Genomic DNA, 16,546 nt, shown 5'->3' on the forward strand with positions numbered 1-16,546 from the left:
TGCGTTTCTTGCTTTTGAAGTGTTCGAACATCACTTCACTGACCGAACCAATAGATCATTGATGGCTGAATAACTAGCAAGTGAATCACTCCTACTATAGCTGATAAACTCTTGAATTTGGCGCAGCGGAAGCGTGGTCCAAGAGGCGGAGTCTCTTGTAAACAGATGTAGATTTTCAATAAGAGTAGGCCCTTCGGAACGTATTGAAGGAGAAACGAGAGTTTCTACGCAATAACAATCCAAAAGGAAAAATTCTAGTCAACTACTTCAAATAGCTCATAACACAGGATATTTAAAACAATTTTTTTCAGAAAGAAAAGTCTTGTTAGTCTGTCTATGTAAAGAACCAGCTTCACATGCAAATAATTGGCAAAGAAGGGGTACGAAAGATCAGGAGATAAACACTGTAGCGTTTAGGATCTCTCTAGGAAATAAGTCTAAAGCATATGCACGAACGAGATCGATGGAGAAAACAAAGAGCAGCACCAAGTGGACCCTGAGAGGAACACACCGCAAAGGAGGCAGTAGTATAGAATCCAGCACAGAGCACAAATGCAGCAAGCAGGGGTGAAGACAGCTCGATCTAAGGCCCACCCTCGCGACCGAACGGAGGCAACAACAGCCAAAACCCGGCAGTCGAAATATCGACCACGAGGAGGGGCAAATGCGCCAGCTCACAAGAGGTTGACGCATCGACGGTGCGCTTCAGCAGTGGAGTAAAATTGCATCAGTTTGAAGTTCCGTTTTGGTTGCTTTTCCCGTGCTTACTCCCCATACGAACCCAATGTAGACCTTTCTCGTGTGCTCTGGACGTCTTACAATTTATGATAACCTTATAATTCGTGTAAAATGATGGATTTAGGACCACAATGTCGGTTGCAGTCGAGGAGAAAGACATGAACGATGTAGTTGAGGGGGAGAAGAAGCTGTCCAAGAAGGAACTAAATAAGTTAGCTAAAGCAGCCAAAATTGCTGAAATAAAGGCACAGGTAGTCTTAGGGATAGTCATAATCGAAATCTCTTTTAGATAAATTATTTTAGAAAGCCGCTCAAAACCAATCGCAAACACAAGGTGATGAAGAGGATATTTCCGTTGGCATGTACGGAAGCTACGGTATAATTCAATCAGCCGACAAGAAAGACATTGTATTTTCTCCAATAAACAAAATCACAGCGAGTATCCACGGTCAGGAGGTGAGTGTTCCTTTTTTTTTTGTTTTTTTTTTTTCTCTAGAATCAACGAAAGTGGTTTCCGTGCTAATAATCCACATATCTTTGTTGTGTCACTTACGGTATTGGTGATATGAGTTATTTTATTTCATCAGTGTTCAACATTCTACTTTAAATGTTCTACATTTAGCTAAGGTATGACGAGTGTAATGTATGTACCTAACGGAAATCCCATAAAACCGAGCAGCATCATTGAGTCGTTTTCGCTATACAAAACACTTCTGCAAATGCGAAGATATAAACTCAGCGATGGTCCTATCTCGTATTATAGTAGCTCTTCTTTCTTGATATTTCCGGACCTTCTACCGTCTATAGCAATGAGTGTAGCACTGTTGTAAGATAGTTTCGCAGCTTTTTGTTTGGTCTATGGTTCGACACTGCTCTAAAAAAACTGTCTCGGAAGGATAAGAGTAGTAATTGGCGCATTAATCGGCCCAGGAAGTCGTTATCATGCTATATAATAACGCGCTTAGTCCGTGTGTGTGTTTGTTTGTTTGTTTGTTTGTTTGTCTGTGTGTCACGAAAATACTCCATAATGACGCAAAACTCTGTACCGGTGAGGTGCCGAACCATCGCCATGCACCCGATAGGCGAGCACTCTACCTTTTCACCATTGTCTAAAACTATGTTATTATGTATTTTGGCTTTGATAAGGCAAGCTAGTTTTGCTAATAGCTGTTTACAGCGGAAACTCATACTTCGAATAATGGTTCCAAAATGTGGCGATTTGAGAGAAACATAGATGTTAAATCAAGTTCTATTGTTCTCCAAATATAGAACCGATGCGTTTAGGGAAAAACCATAAAATCTTTCATCTATGCTTAAATTTTCGGGTAAAAAAAATTGAAAAAAAGCGTTGATAGAAAAAAGCAATTCTAATTTCCCAACAAATTTCGCTACTGTTATTTCTTACTGATCGGTGAAGGCGAGCGAAGCGAACACCAAAATAAGCCTGATGTCCGGCTTTAGCCGGACGTTCAGGCTGGTATTATATAAGCGGCGTTATAGTATACGTCTTCACACAAAATGCGATTCTGAGTTGAAGCCAAACGTGTTTTTATACCCCAAAGAGGATGATCGACGGCAAGCACTTTGTCCTATTACCGTAAATGTCTATTCATATGTATGCATGTGATGCGGCTGAAAAGTGCTCCTGAACATATTTACTGTTGCATCTAGACATACGCCTATTATCTATTGTGGAAGTGCTCGAGTTCTCTGTACGCACTCAATGTTCAAGATTTTCAAAATCCACAGTTACCTGTGGTTGTGTACGAGCGTCGAGAGCAAACAGACTGAAATTCGCCGATATTCCTACTGGGCATCTAATTCGAACGGAATCATATTCAGAACAGATGAGGAACTTGTTGTTGCCATTGAACGACACTGTGGATGTGGACTGTTAACATTAACGCACTAAGATGACATTGACTATTTATCTATTCGAAATGTTTACGTTGACGGAAGAAGATGGAACAAATGAGAATTACAAATGAGGGTGCCTTAAACTTTATTTTAGTTTCACTGCGTATACGTCGCAAGATTAAACTAACCTTAAGATATGTTGTTGTTCTAGACCTGAAACAAATCGAATATTTCCCATCCTCGCCTTGATCAATATAGTAACGCTATCCTTCCTCTGAGGGCATGCTTAGATTCGAAGCGTCGCACTAGTCCTTTATCAGAAAGTGCTGAACTAAACACTTCGTTCCAATTTGTATAACCTTTGAAGTGTAACTTCATCATATTTTTGAAATTTGTTTTCAGATGTGGGTCAGAGGACGAGTGCACGCAATTCGTAGCAAGGGTAAAACCTGCTTTCTCATCCTCAGGCAGCGTTTCTATACAGTCCAGGTTGGCTTTTTTTCTTTTTTTAGTGGGTATTTTACTCTTCCTTTTCTAAGTCTTTCAAATTCTAGGTTCTGCTTTCTGTTGGGGAGAAGATAAGCAAACAAATGCTCAAATTTGTATCTAACATCCCGAAGGTAGGTGACATTTGATGTCTTACCATCCTATTATTTATATTCTCGTATTTACGGCTGTATATTTCACTTTATCGCTTGATTTCAACGGAAGCTCCTCTTCTGAAAGAAAGGGAAAAGCCTTTATTGAAGTTGTCAGGAGATCCTATGGGCGACATAACACTGCCGTTTTCCTACAAAACCGTACCACCGGTCGTGTAATTCTCCGCTAATTTTCCGCTAATTCTCGTCTATTTTGCGAATTGCACTATTTTGTAATTGCAATTACTCATTTCAAATCTACGCTGTTCGGGGAAACCTAATTTTCCTGCATATCACTTGCGAAGAAAACTTGCAGTTTTTTTTTCTCCCATAAATCAAGATATTTTTGAGTCCACAATTCTGAATGAATGTGAACAACCCTCCTTTTATTTTCCAACAATTGGAGATGTTTGTTAGCCAACTTCGCTACAATATCACCACTTTTTGCTGCATCAGAAATTCCTAGGAATTTTTAATATCTAGTTGTGTCATTGTCATGTCGAGAGATCGTTTCCCATTATTTGAACCCTAAAAGATCCTGTCTTTACATTAAAATTGTGGATGTTTCGTCACACTTGACATCTAGCACAGTGTAAAATAGCTTCCTTCATCTAGATAGTATAGCAGATTCCAGAGAATAGATGGATTTTCATCAATACACTAATTGATGCAGAGCATATAAATCTGAAAGAGGTCAATCAGAACAGTCGTAGACTACTAACTGTTCCTGCAATGGTACACCGTAGTTATCCCGTCCCTTTTATAATGACTCATCATGAATGAATGAATGAATGAATGAACATGAATAGAAACCGAACCTGTGTAATTCTGTGCATGTAACATTCTATCCTAAAACACCCGCATGCGAATTCATACTCGAAAATTCTATGGAAGACATTATCAGCAAAATAAGTCGTCGTTAAAAGTATTAATACCTTAAATCTTCGATGGCCGGTCTGTGACTAACCACCCCGATAGACCCCGGCCAGTGTCTCCAACAGGACCGGGCAGCCGAAGACATGACACGTTGTGCTGACGCAGCACATTCGACACCGACTGCTAATATTTTCGCATAGCCTGCTTACATTGTAATCTGCAAGACTGTAATGATTGTTCTAATCCTAAAAACCGCCGTATACAGTCCTTTACTAAGCCGGAAACAATTCCTGCAAATCTATGCATCAAAACAGTCCATGAATCAAATTAGACGGATCAACCTTTCTCTGTAAACAGGTTCCCACTGTTAGTTAGCATAGAAAAAAAGAGCACAGTAATAAGCAAATCAGTAAATTCGAGATTTCTGAATGAGATCTCTGAGAACAGAAAACTTTCAATCTACTTATCGAAAGAAAAATATGCTATGCGTTATAAAGCACTAATTTACTCGTCCGAGGCCTATGTCTACGTACGCTCATAACACCTGCACCTTCAAATCTGCTAAATGAATCAAGCACATTCATTGACTTGTTTGCTGCCCATTCGCTATAAAGCTGTCACATATATCTCTGCAGTTGAATATCGAGGTAATGAGGGAAGGCTGGCAGCGCCTCCCGCCCAACAAGACCAGTGTTTCTTTTTAAGTTCTATTTTAGAGAATGCCAAGAAAAATTTATAGCTAACTGATAGATCAGGAGGCTCTCAAGGCTAACATAAATACGTTTCGCGTTGCAAAAAATTGCAAACTGATAAGTCTTCTCCTTTTGACCTTTTTTTTTCTGAATTCGTAAGAGGTGATTCGAATTTCTGCTGTGGGACTAGCCCGAACTCTACTTGCTAGCAAAAAAGTCCAACATCGAAAAATTACCAGAACATTGCCTTCGAAGTCGAGCATCTAACATCTAAAAGAAATTGCTTTACTGGTTCCTATTAAACGTTGAGGAACGTTTAATTGCACACAGTCTCAAGATGATTCAAAAATTTGTCTGTCGCGCTATTCGCTGCAGAAGTGGAATCCGCCATTTAGTTGCTGGATGTCTGCGCGCGGCAACCGATACCACTTTAGTGCCGGGAACTTATGTTACTACTAAATTCAAATAGTTAGTCAAGTTACCGGCACGTGACTTGCACAATTGCTTTAATGTTATTGTAGGAGTCTATTGTTGATATCCAAGGCCGTGTAGAGAAAGTCGAAGCGCAGATTGAATCATGCACACAGAAAGACGCTGAGCTTCATGCCATTCAGGTTAGTTCTGAAATGGAACTCTTTTCAAACGTTGTTATTTTTATTCGTCTGGAATTAAAGGTCTTCGTTGTGTCGTCGTCGGAGCAACGTTTACCTTTGCAAATCGAAGATGCTAGCCGACGTGCTGACAGTGCTGATGGTCTGGCCGCTGTCAATTTGGACACCAGGCTTGATAACCGGTACGCAGGTTTGATTTCTGATCATCCTCTCTGCTGTTTCGGTTGTTTTATCACATACTTCGCCTGAAGGATGCTAAATGAAAGGAAACTAGCGTTGGGTACGTTTTACACGTTGTTTTCACTAAAGTATGCACCTCTCGAAATATACTTCTACATGGGAGAGTGGTATTTACTTTTTAAAGGCATCACCCCACGAATCTGAGGTGGTGCAGATTTCAGGTGGAGTATTCGTATACAGGATGGGAGACTACGGAGAGGGGGGTGATTCCGTTCATTTCTCCCTAATTGCCGTAAAAAACGGCCCGGAAGATACGGCTTCATTCGTTTTGGCGCACCATTTTGTAAAAGAGGTTCGATTGGAGCGCGCCAGTCTTGTGCGCCGCCGCATCTTCCGGGCCGTTTTTTACGGCAATTAGCAAGAAATGGACGGAATCACCTCCCTCTCCGTAGTCTCCCATCCCGTAAACGAATACTCCACCTGAAATCTGCACCACCTAAGATTCGTGGGGTGATGCCTTTAAGCTAATTTCGTGATCTCCTTTTTCTTCCTTTATTCCTCGCCAGGTTATTCTGGTATCTTTAGTCACTACAAGCTCAAAGTCCATTGGAAACTGTGGTGAAATCCGTAGTCTTTACAATTACATTATTAGTATCTAAATTTACTTACATTCGCTCAAGACGGAGTGATTTATAATTCAATATGGTGATAGCAGTGAAAGAGAAATAATGCCGCTGATACCTAGTTCCAATACTGTGACTTATAACCGTTGCGGAGACTTTCCACTCGAGAACCTACGGGTCGCTATGTCTTTCTGATCATTCCTTCATAAAAAAAAACAGCGTGTTCATCAGGAAGTTGGGATTTCCGACGAATAAGTGTAATTCACGACTATTACTGTGATCACACAGTAATAGTAGTGAATTCTTGAATTGAATAGTCGTGATCTCTTGGTAGTGCAAAAATAGGCGTAAGAAGCAGGCTTGGTTGCACCCGGGTCACCCGTTACAACGCAACTTTTACGCGACAGAGCAATTTCGTCGTCTAACGCCCGCAAACAAGCTAGTACAACTCCTATTGGTAGTAGAAGCTTCATTGCCTACTCAATTGCAGCCGCGTTGCCGATTGCCATCGTTCTACTACCCTTAATACCCTTAATAGACTGCATTGTTGGTGGTACGGGTGGAACCAAACCTGTTTTACACGTCTCTATCTATATTATTAGAAGGAATTGCGTATAATCACACTCATACTCGTAAAATGCACCTCCTGTCCTTACTTATTCGCTGGGAGATCCCAACGTCAGTTTCACAGTAAGCTGCTTTTGAGGAACTTTTTTTGGCACTTTACAGTGTGGGAAGGAGCTTTTCTAGCAGAAAAAAGAAAAGGTCCCTGACTTACTGGTTGCAGCGGTTAGTTTCAGACTTCCATGATATGAGTCGTGTTACGGCATCCGTAACTTAAAAAAAAAAACTTGGAAAACGAAACTGTATTCCTATTTAGCAAGTCAAAAAGTTTGAGATTGAAAAAGGTAATTAATAATTAACTAAAGGGTTAATTTTGTCGGAAATCCTCCATCTACATAAAAGTCGAATGTTGTCTAATTCTCTTGTAAACCAAACTTCCAGAAATCCATATATTAGATGATGATGACTTTTCCAGAGTCCTCGATCTGCGCACGACTACAAACCAAGGAATTTTCTCGCTACAAGCTGGAGTATGCAAACTTTTCCGGGATACCTTAAGAGAGCGAGGATTTGTTGAAATTCATACTCCCAAGATCATTTCAGCTGCTAGTGAGGGGGGCGCAAATGTTTTTGAGGTAGATTGAAACAGGCCATCTATGTTGATATTGCAGCGAAATTACTCAGTGTTTATTCAGGTATCTTATTTCAAAAATTCTGCGTATCTTGCACAATCACCTCAGCTCTACAAGCAGATGGCTATTGCTGGTGACTTTGAGAAGGTATTCTCTCTCTACTTGTTTAGTTTTTCCTCGGTTTTTAATGACTAATTCGCGTTTCTCAGGTTTTTACTATTGGAGCTGTTTTTCGTGCCGAAGATTCCAACACTCATAGACACATGACAGAATTTGTAGGTCTGGATTTGGAAATGGCTTTTAACTTCCATTATCACGAGGTAGATCTTCTTTCTCATTATTCCTCGGTACAAATGTTGATGAAACCCGTATTTTTCAAAGTTCGCTTTAGTTTTATATTTCTGCTCTTTAAGGTGCTGGAAACTATTGGGTCAGTCCTGATTAACGTTTTCAAAGGGCTGCAGCGTGACTATGCTGACGAAATCGCTGCTGTAGGACGACAATACCCTGCTGAACCCTTTGAATTTTGTGAACCTGCTCTTGTTCTCAAGTGAGCCACGTAGGATTCGTAAACATCTGCATTTTTTCTTTGTTTGTATAATTAGGAAATATTCAGATATCCTGAAGCGTTGAAATTGTTGCGCGAAGATGGCGTTGAGATTGGTGATGAAGAAGACTTGAGTACACCAGTGGAGAAGCAGCTTGGTCGATTGATAAAAGTGAGGATTTTTTTTAGTAGTTTGTTTTTGTTACTGCTTCACAATTTGGTAAATTTCTGAAGCCTAAGTTGAGTCTTTTTCTTTCTACTTTTCCTTTAAATTTTCTCAAAACTGTAACTGCTTCCTATTAAAGAAGAAATACAAGACTGACTTCTTCATACTTGACAAATTTCCACTTGCTGTTCGTCCGTTCTACACTATGCCTGATCCTCATGATCCGAGATACTCAAATAGTTACGACATGTTTATGAGAGGTGAGTTAATTTGAGCCCATGATTCGCTTTTATTATGTTTCCAGGAGGCTCATGATGAGACAACTTCAGGTGAAGAGATCCTATCTGGAGCTCAGCGAATTCACGACGCAGATTTCCTGGTAGAGCGAGCCAAACATCATAACATTGAGCTTCAGAAAATCCAAGCCTACATTGACTCGTTCAAGTATGGATGTCCTCCACATGCTGGTGGCGGTATTGGTGCGTTTTCCTGAATTCTTTTATTACTGTATCGATAAAACGTGGACTAAAATTTACATGCATACAATAGTATCCGAAAACTTATGGGGTTCCCAGATTGTCATAAATGGTCTTCGTGTGTTTTAAACAATCCTGATTTCTTGGTGCTTTTTTAAAGTGAAAGTTTTTAAAGTTTTTTCAGTGTAGAAGCTATTCGATTGTAGTGATTACAGTGCTGTTTACTCGTTAATTCATTTTATTGAGATTTACTAGCAGATGATGAATGTCTAGGGGTGGATGTAGCAAGTTCGGCAAGAGGTTTGACTGTTACTGCACAATTGATGGTTCGAAACCACCGTAGTGCAGATCACGTCTTTCTTCCCTTTAAGGTCGATAAATGGGTATCAGACTTGCTTCGGAGAACAGGAAACATTGACTTGACAAATCGGTTCGCCCCGCAAGTCATTTATAAGGCTGCACTCGTGTTCACAAATCTCAAACAATTCTGAAGTTGCACGCATAGGCGCATCCCATTGGGATCAGTGCTGTATACACACATTAATGAATATCTCCTTTTGCCGTGCCATTTAGAACTTTCATTGTATCGATTCGATCTAATCCTTCCAAACTCACTAGAAAGGGAAGTCACCGTAGGAATATGAAAAACCAGAAATGAGGATCTTAATTAGCGACTTCGCTTGGAAATCAAGCAAGTAGAATCATATTTAGGAAACCTCTTTTTTTATTTTCTGTTGTATTATCATTTTGGTAATATTTCAATTTTTGTTGGCAGAGCTTTCGTTATTAGAGGTTTAGATTAAGAGATCTGGTTCGCTATTTTTGGTAACACTGGCATTCAACTTGTTGAAATGGTTGACTGAGATATTTTGCTTCGTTTTCAAATTCGAAATAATATCTTAGCTCGACTTTATAATTACGAACAAAGACTTCTTAAGTTTAATTTGTTCCATCTAATGCTTCTTGTAAGAATTAGATGTCTTAGAGTGTTGTCTTAATTACTAGAAACATTTATCGGTCACCAATTCTTCAGAAACCCTGTTGATTTGACTTTGCTGTTGAGCTGAGCAGTTGGCCTGAAGAGAAATTGCAGCAAAAAACTAATCATTTGCGAGAAGTGAAGTAGCAGTACAAAGCTATAAGCATAGCGCAATCAAGGCAAATAGTTTGTAGTGATCAGTAATTTAAAATGGGTATTTACTTGTGTTTGAATTTCAGTTGTTTTTACTATCTGATTGCAGGACTCGAACGAGTAACGATGCTCTTTCTGGGCTTGCACAATATTCGTCTTGCATCAATGTTCCCTCGTGACCCAAAGAGAATCACGCCTTGAGTTCCGCTGACCACTTTCTATTTATTGTTGTTTTTCTTTGTTCATTGTTTGCATTATTTCTAAACATTTGTTTTTGTTTTTGAGGTTTTTGGGTTTAAATGCTTATCTGATGTTGATTGCAATGTTTTGAGCCTATTATAGTCCACATGTAGTAGTAAGTGAATCGCTCTAAGTCAATTGTAATTTTCATGATAGTAGTACCGAGTGAATCGTTTAATTCACGGCAAATTATATTCATGTTAAAAAAGTCACGCCGACCTGGAGTAGGAACAATTGGGAGAGATGGAGACTACTGTTGGTATTTTGATACCACTGCATAAATTTTGAATATTAGAGTGCTGGAGTAACCAATCCTCCGTTACTCCGGTTATTCAGACGATGAATTGAACGAGTGGAAGCACAGGCGTTCCTGGTGGTGTGCAATTGAAGTACGAAACATTTATTCTGATATCAGCAGAATGTGAAATTAATTAGTTTGGTATTTTATTGCATTTTGTGTACTGACATTCCTTACTTCAGTCTCACACCGTTCATCAATTGCTTGGAGTTTGCTGAGTAATCAATGGTACATACAGCGACTTCTACTGTTTTGAGAACAAACAGGAACATAAATCACTGAAACAAAGGCTATATTTGCTGTTGATAGTATTTTCAAGACAAAAGCTTGATAGTATTTCCGAGAAAAAAGCTGATTAATCTTCGCCTTCGAGATAATATCCGAAGGGAACAGGAGACTTACCATTTCCGATCTTTAGGAATGTTTGCCACCTTCCCCTCCAAAAAAAATCATATAATTCAAGTCTAGTTAGGGCAAAGGTATTTAATTGTGAGTTAAAATATTCTCATTTGCGTTAAGTCGGTTGTAAGATATAGCACCATTTGAATAGAAATTGTGCATGAAATCTTCTTGGTAAGTGTAGTACACTTATTAGGTCGATGCGAAGGTATTCGATGTTGGTGTTGGCACCGACCATTAGCCCTTCTTGTTCCTTTTTCGAGTCCGGGTTTTTTTTTATGATTATTTTGCTTCATACTCGCACTCGTACCGTTAACATCGTTGCCATCGTAGTTCGTCCCATCCATCTGCAGCTCCACTAAGAACATGGCTCGGCTGGACGACAGTTCGCATTCGACGGTCACTCGACTGCAGATTCAACTGTAGTATTTTTTCCGAATGCTCGAATTTCTCATTCATCAATACTAAAGCTCTCAAATTTTACTCCATCATCTAAACTGTTCCAATATAGTGTATTTTATATTTTGAATAATTTGAACTTCGGGAATTTCGACTTGTTCTGCTCCTCGTTCGAGTACTAATATATGTTGTATTCTAGCAACAGAACAAAAATAGCTGGAATAAACGATGTAGTTTCTTTGAAGAAGAAGAAGATCATTTCCATGTGTTTCAAATAAGCGTCTGGAAGATGCTGCATTGGTGGAGTCATTATATTTATAGTGTAAAGGGACCAAAGTTTAAATCCGAAGGTTAGTTATAATGTTCTTTGACATGATTGTGAAAATTAAACGCTTGAACATGGTGGTGAAAAAAAGTGTATATCTGAAGATATTTCTACTATTTTTTGAACTCAACTCTAGACTCTCCTTGTAATGAAGGTTCTGTGCATGATGAAAATATCATAAGTTTCCAAAAACCAGAGCTATAGTTTACGGAATTTATTTACAGAGGCCGTGACTCTGAAGGATTACCAAGATTGAAACCTGCTCCTCATCTCGACTCAAACTAGCCATATAGTTGCTCAGAAAATTCAGCTGGGAAAAAATTCATACCAGTGGAATCGGTGCCAGATTCTTAACCACGCGATCAGAATTTCGAACAGAGACACCCTAACACTGGCTTATCTCCTCACTGCAGTTATAGTTGGTCAAAACTACATGGAGCACGCACGCAATTGCGCACACGGCTTCCCTCAAGGCGCTTCGGTGGAGCGGTGCGGCTACGAGCGTAGTGAAACCCATGGCTGCAGTTCTTAAAACCTCGGTTCCAACTGCTGCCTCTACCGCGTCGTTTTGAGTGCGTACGCAAATGCACCGCAACCACACTCGTGATTCATGTCGTTTTGAACCGACTGTAAATCATATATGATCAACGGTGACACCTTGTATTTAGTGTACTGTAATGTGGGTGCAAGAAAAGCAAATCTAATGACCACTACAACATCCTGGGCAGATATCGTGAACGAAGGTTCTCTTCATTTTCAATCACTCTTACGTTATTATCCTATGCAGTCCTCTTTTCATTTTTAAAGACAGCGATATTGACGTAGTGTGGAAACCTAATGGAAAGCATAGAGTTGAAGGTGTAGATTACGAATCTGAGCGCGGCCACTGCTCGATTTCTCTAATCGTCCCAAAAAATGACGTGGGAAACGACGTTTTTCGGAATGATTAGGGGGAATATAGTGGGAATACGCTCTTACTCGCAATCTACACACCGCTTTATGCTTTCACCAGGTTTCCACTCTACTACAATTTCGTGATATCTTATATAACTTTGAGATCGTGTCATCAATGAAATCCATTTCATGTTATGTCGGACGTTGTTCTGCACACATTCTCATGTGAAGATCGACGATACAATTGTACATATTTTCACACTGTACAACAAATCCAACTCCTTCAAAATTGATAGGATAACCATATTTTCTTAATTGATGCTTGTAGCGTAACGCTGATATCGAGCATCACTTCACTCCTGCCCTTTATCTGCTGCTGAGCGGACAGGTTTCATGTGCACTGCGATTTCAGAAGGAGCTTACATGTGCACGCACAGGGATGTTCTCGGTGTCGGAGCGAAGCTCAAGTAGTCTCAAGTAGTAGTGATTTTTGACGGTAACGACCCAAGATCCTACAATTTGAAGTCCAAATCTAGGTATCACCGGTTGTTTTGTGGTGTTTTACGGTTAGAGTTGGGCTCAAGGAGCGCTATGCACATGCTCCTAGTACTAGGAATGTGTGTCTTCCTCGCCGTGATGTTCACTTCTCACTGTAAGTTGTCGCGAAGCTATCTGGAACAGGGCAGGTATCTAGCGAGGAATAGGGTAGGGAATTCTGGTAGTGGCTCACTCTTCATTACGTTGCCTAACTGGATTTCTGGTGGTTCTGAGGGTTACAGCTAAAGTATAGTTCGGCCAAAACGGCGGATGAAGCACATACAGTTGCGTCAGCGGTTGCGCTCGAAGAGGCGCTGTGAAGCGTAGCGGTTGGGATAATGTAAGGATACTCGCTACCGCCACCCATCTTTGCAGTTCGCCATGGTCCCATCTCGACTCCAACCACTGCCTTCATCGCACCGCTTCGGGCGCAGCCGCTTACGCAACTGTCCGTGCTTCATGTTGTTTTGACCCGACAATAGCTGATTTTTTAGCTTGTAAGATGCTGCAAGAGCAGGAATTTATGCTTTGCGGTCTGAAGTCTAAGGTCTCTTTCCGTATGGGACTGCTAGTCGCCGTGAAGATGTTGTGAAATAAGGTTGTGCAATTTTGAAGAATTAAAGGCATCACCCCACGATTCTGGGATGGTACGGGTTTCAAGCGGGTAACGCCTATAAAGGGTCGTAAAATGGGAGGAAGAGGATGATTCCGTTCACCTCTCCCTGTCCGCCGCTCCTCCTGAGATTCGTTGAAACCCATTCGGACGAATCGCAGGAGGGGCGGGCGCAACGGTTGCGCATTGCAACAGAAGCCGTCGTAAGAAAAAACAGCGTTCCGGGGTCGTCGATACAGGGAGGGATGAGCGGAATCACTCTCTTCCCCACAATCTACGACCACGTATAGGCATTACTCGTAGAATCCGTACCACCCCAGACTCGTGGGGTGATGCCTTAAAGAAATTAGATTTGATACGGGATCTAATTAGGCTGATCACCACTGCACTTTTTTGGGACCTTTTTGTACCATTATTTCCAACCGTCGGCAATTCATAATGCTTCTGGGGGCCTTTTAGACAATTTCTTCAGTATTCATTCAAAATTCAGATTAGTATTCTAATACACTCCTCGTTTTGAGCACTACCAACTCCACAACCCATTCTTAACAATTGCACATGAAGGATGTCGGTAAAGTGGCCCAAGTCCGCTGAAACCTCCGCAGAAGACGAACTTTTGATTAAAAAAGACATCTTTATCACTGCCTGCACATCGATTTTTCCGTACGTGACAAACAACGCTGCATTTAAAGTGAGCACCGTTGAAATGACGCTGCCTTTAAGGCAGATCGGAAACTCTTTGTACACTTCTCCTATTTCTTCTCTGTTTTGTGGAACACTTCCTGTCCAAAGCGTCCAGCGAACATTATGATTTGTTTCCCGTCTCGTGAAGAAATATTCAATTGAAATTTAGTATAACTGCAAATCTTTGCGTTCACGTTGGAGATGATGCTATCAATGTAGTACTGATGTACCGTAATGATGATAGCTTGATTTTGGTATTATTCTGTCCTTCCAATCCTCTTTGAACCCCTTCGCCTCCTATATGCGTTCGCACCCGCCATCATGTGGTCTACTTCGTCATCCACGTATCTTCCATTCCATGCGGTTTTCTTTGTCGAAATCAGTGACAGTGAGGGCAACATATACAGAACTTGACATAGATTTTCTCTGCAAAACAGGATTTCTTCCTCAGAACCAGGTTTGCTCCTAGCATCTTTGAAGGCAGCATACCACGAATCTGTCGTGGTGAGTGAATCCTCAGGAAACGCTAGAGATGGGGCTACAGATCGCGGGATTCGTGGTGGTTTCGCCCACCTCTCTCTAATCGTCCTAAAGAACAGCGTGGAAACCGCTTTATTTCCTACGAAGAACGTTAGGACGCCCCTCTATGTATACCTCTGGGCCCCTCAGCAACCTATTCAATGGTTTCACTTGAATGGGCGGTCGAGGAGAACTCACTGGCTTTCGACCGCTGCGCAGCTGGGTGCAGCGCGTGGCGCGCTGCAACTGGAATCGTCGTAGAGAACGGAGTCTTCCACACCGTTCTTTACTACTACTGGTGAGAGATGCGCGGAACCACCCTGATCCTGCAATCTACAACCCCATCTCTCCCTTTTTCAGCGGTTTCCCTGACTACGTCAGATTCGTGGATACTGCCTCTAATATGCTCAGTGAAAGGAAAGTCGGCTTCATCAAGACTCCTTCTGTCCGTTCCGTCTACTAATATTATTGTACAGCCGTTGTCAAAGTTTCTTTTCGCATTTCTCATCTTACAGACTTCGACTTTTGGTTGAGGAGGAATCACTGTTTCTTTTTTTTTTTTTTTTGAACCGTAAAATAAGACTGAACAGAACTGGTTTATGGTCGGAATTGTCCTAGACATCTCGAGATTTCCGGACTTCCGGCGAACGGCTTGGCGCTGTCAGAACGTAATCGAGCTAAAGTTGGAACGTTGTCTTTTTTCGTTCGTTGTTGAGGGAATTAACCTTCGCCAACTAAGCCAGTGGTGCTGTTCATTCCCCTCGGGCATAGGAGCAGTAGTAAAAGTATTGTCCGTTTGGTGATCACTGCTGTCTGACATGTGCTTCAGTGATGATCATTTTCCATGCAAATTCGATTTGTGTTTGGGCGGGTGTAGTCGGCAGGAGGTCCAGCTGTGGCTACACGATCGATCGATGGTTCGAACCTACCAAATTTCATCCCTTCAGGGTCGAAGATTCTGAATTCGAGTCGAAAGCGTGGATGCATCTCTATAGGGATTGATCGACACCGTACACTTTCTCTTTTATCCTTTTAGCGGATTGTTGTTCGAATCCCATCTTCTGGCTCACTTCAACACCGGCAACCGCCACCTGCAAACTGTCTTGAATGTTAACGTGCTGAGTTCATCACAGAAGTGTTTCAGAGATCTAAGCCATTTTTGTAAGTGAGTTACTCACATCGCTTCTCATCGACTCAATCCCACTCTTCTGTAGTCTCGCAATCGCGCAGAGGCCCATCCGGACGGGGTTGAGCCAAATTTATCCACAAGGTTGTTGTAGTTGTACCTCACAGTTATCGTACACCTCCATACTTTCTTCTCATCAGCATCATCGCGGTAGATGCCTGCACTGCAGCGATTTTTGCATGTAGATATCTCAGTCACCTTGACTGCGGTTTGCTGAAGGACACCTAAAGAGATTTTATCGTGGCTAAAATGATATATGTTGCCGGAAGACTCCTTCTCTAGAAAACCTACCCTTTCTCATCAAGAAAGCTAATATTCAAAGCAGTTTTTTTTTTCTGGGAACTCTGTCTTCCTTTTTTCTTTTGGCAACTTTAGCTTACATGTCAAAAATCCTCTAAGTCTAATTCTTAGGTCCTAGAGCGTCCATTGACTTAGTTAGTCACTTCAAGAAATAAGAACTGTTAGCAACGGCTTCCACTGACAGTTGTGACATTGCGAATACGAACATATCAACCGCAGTCTTGTGAAAAGGAAGAAGCCCGTATACATCTCTAGGAAATGAAGATATATCTATTGAAAATATAAGAAATCTTGCCTTTTGTGTGAAAGAACTAGAAAATATTTGAAAGCAGAGGCTGGAAAACCTGAAAAAATTAGATATGTGGGATATAAACAATGACAAAAATAGACTGACTTGCCAGAAGTAATTATTGCCGAGAT

The 16,546-nt window shown here is 41.1% G+C and overlaps 2 protein-coding genes across 3 annotated transcripts; one reads left to right on the plus strand and one right to left on the minus strand.

The window, feature by feature from the left end:
• Positions 1-552: 552 nt before the first annotated feature.
• Positions 553-9,933, plus strand: RB195_010936 (uncharacterized protein; the record flags this gene model as incomplete). Of its 2 annotated transcripts, none has more annotated exons than XM_064192146.1 (15): positions 553-698; positions 863-989; positions 1,042-1,194; positions 2,998-3,084; positions 3,150-3,215; positions 5,323-5,415; positions 5,476-5,594; positions 7,255-7,414; positions 7,475-7,558; positions 7,621-7,731; positions 7,825-7,961; positions 8,028-8,130; positions 8,264-8,384; positions 8,454-8,603; positions 9,842-9,933. In XM_064192146.1, 15 exons carry the CDS (start codon positions 553-555, stop codon positions 9,931-9,933), a joined length of 1,749 nt encoding a protein of 582 aa, XP_064049728.1. The 2 variants fall into 2 exon arrangements, with proteins under 2 accessions (XP_064049728.1, XP_064049729.1); XM_064192145.1 differs by having other exon boundaries at positions 553-683.
• Positions 9,934-15,465: 5,532 nt separating this feature from the next.
• On the minus strand, positions 15,466-15,878 carry RB195_010937 (uncharacterized protein; the record flags this gene model as incomplete). The annotated part of the gene is made up of 3 exons (XM_064192147.1): positions 15,466-15,598; positions 15,655-15,731; positions 15,819-15,878. The coding sequence occupies 3 exons, from the start codon at positions 15,876-15,878 to the stop codon at positions 15,466-15,468; spliced, it is 270 nt and encodes an 89-aa protein (XP_064049730.1).
• Positions 15,879-16,546: the final 668 nt, after the last annotated feature.

This window comes from Necator americanus, chromosome III (genome assembly GCF_031761385.1).
Source record: "Necator americanus strain Aroian chromosome III, whole genome shotgun sequence".
Taxonomy (NCBI): Eukaryota; Metazoa; Nematoda; class Chromadorea; order Rhabditida; family Ancylostomatidae; genus Necator; species Necator americanus.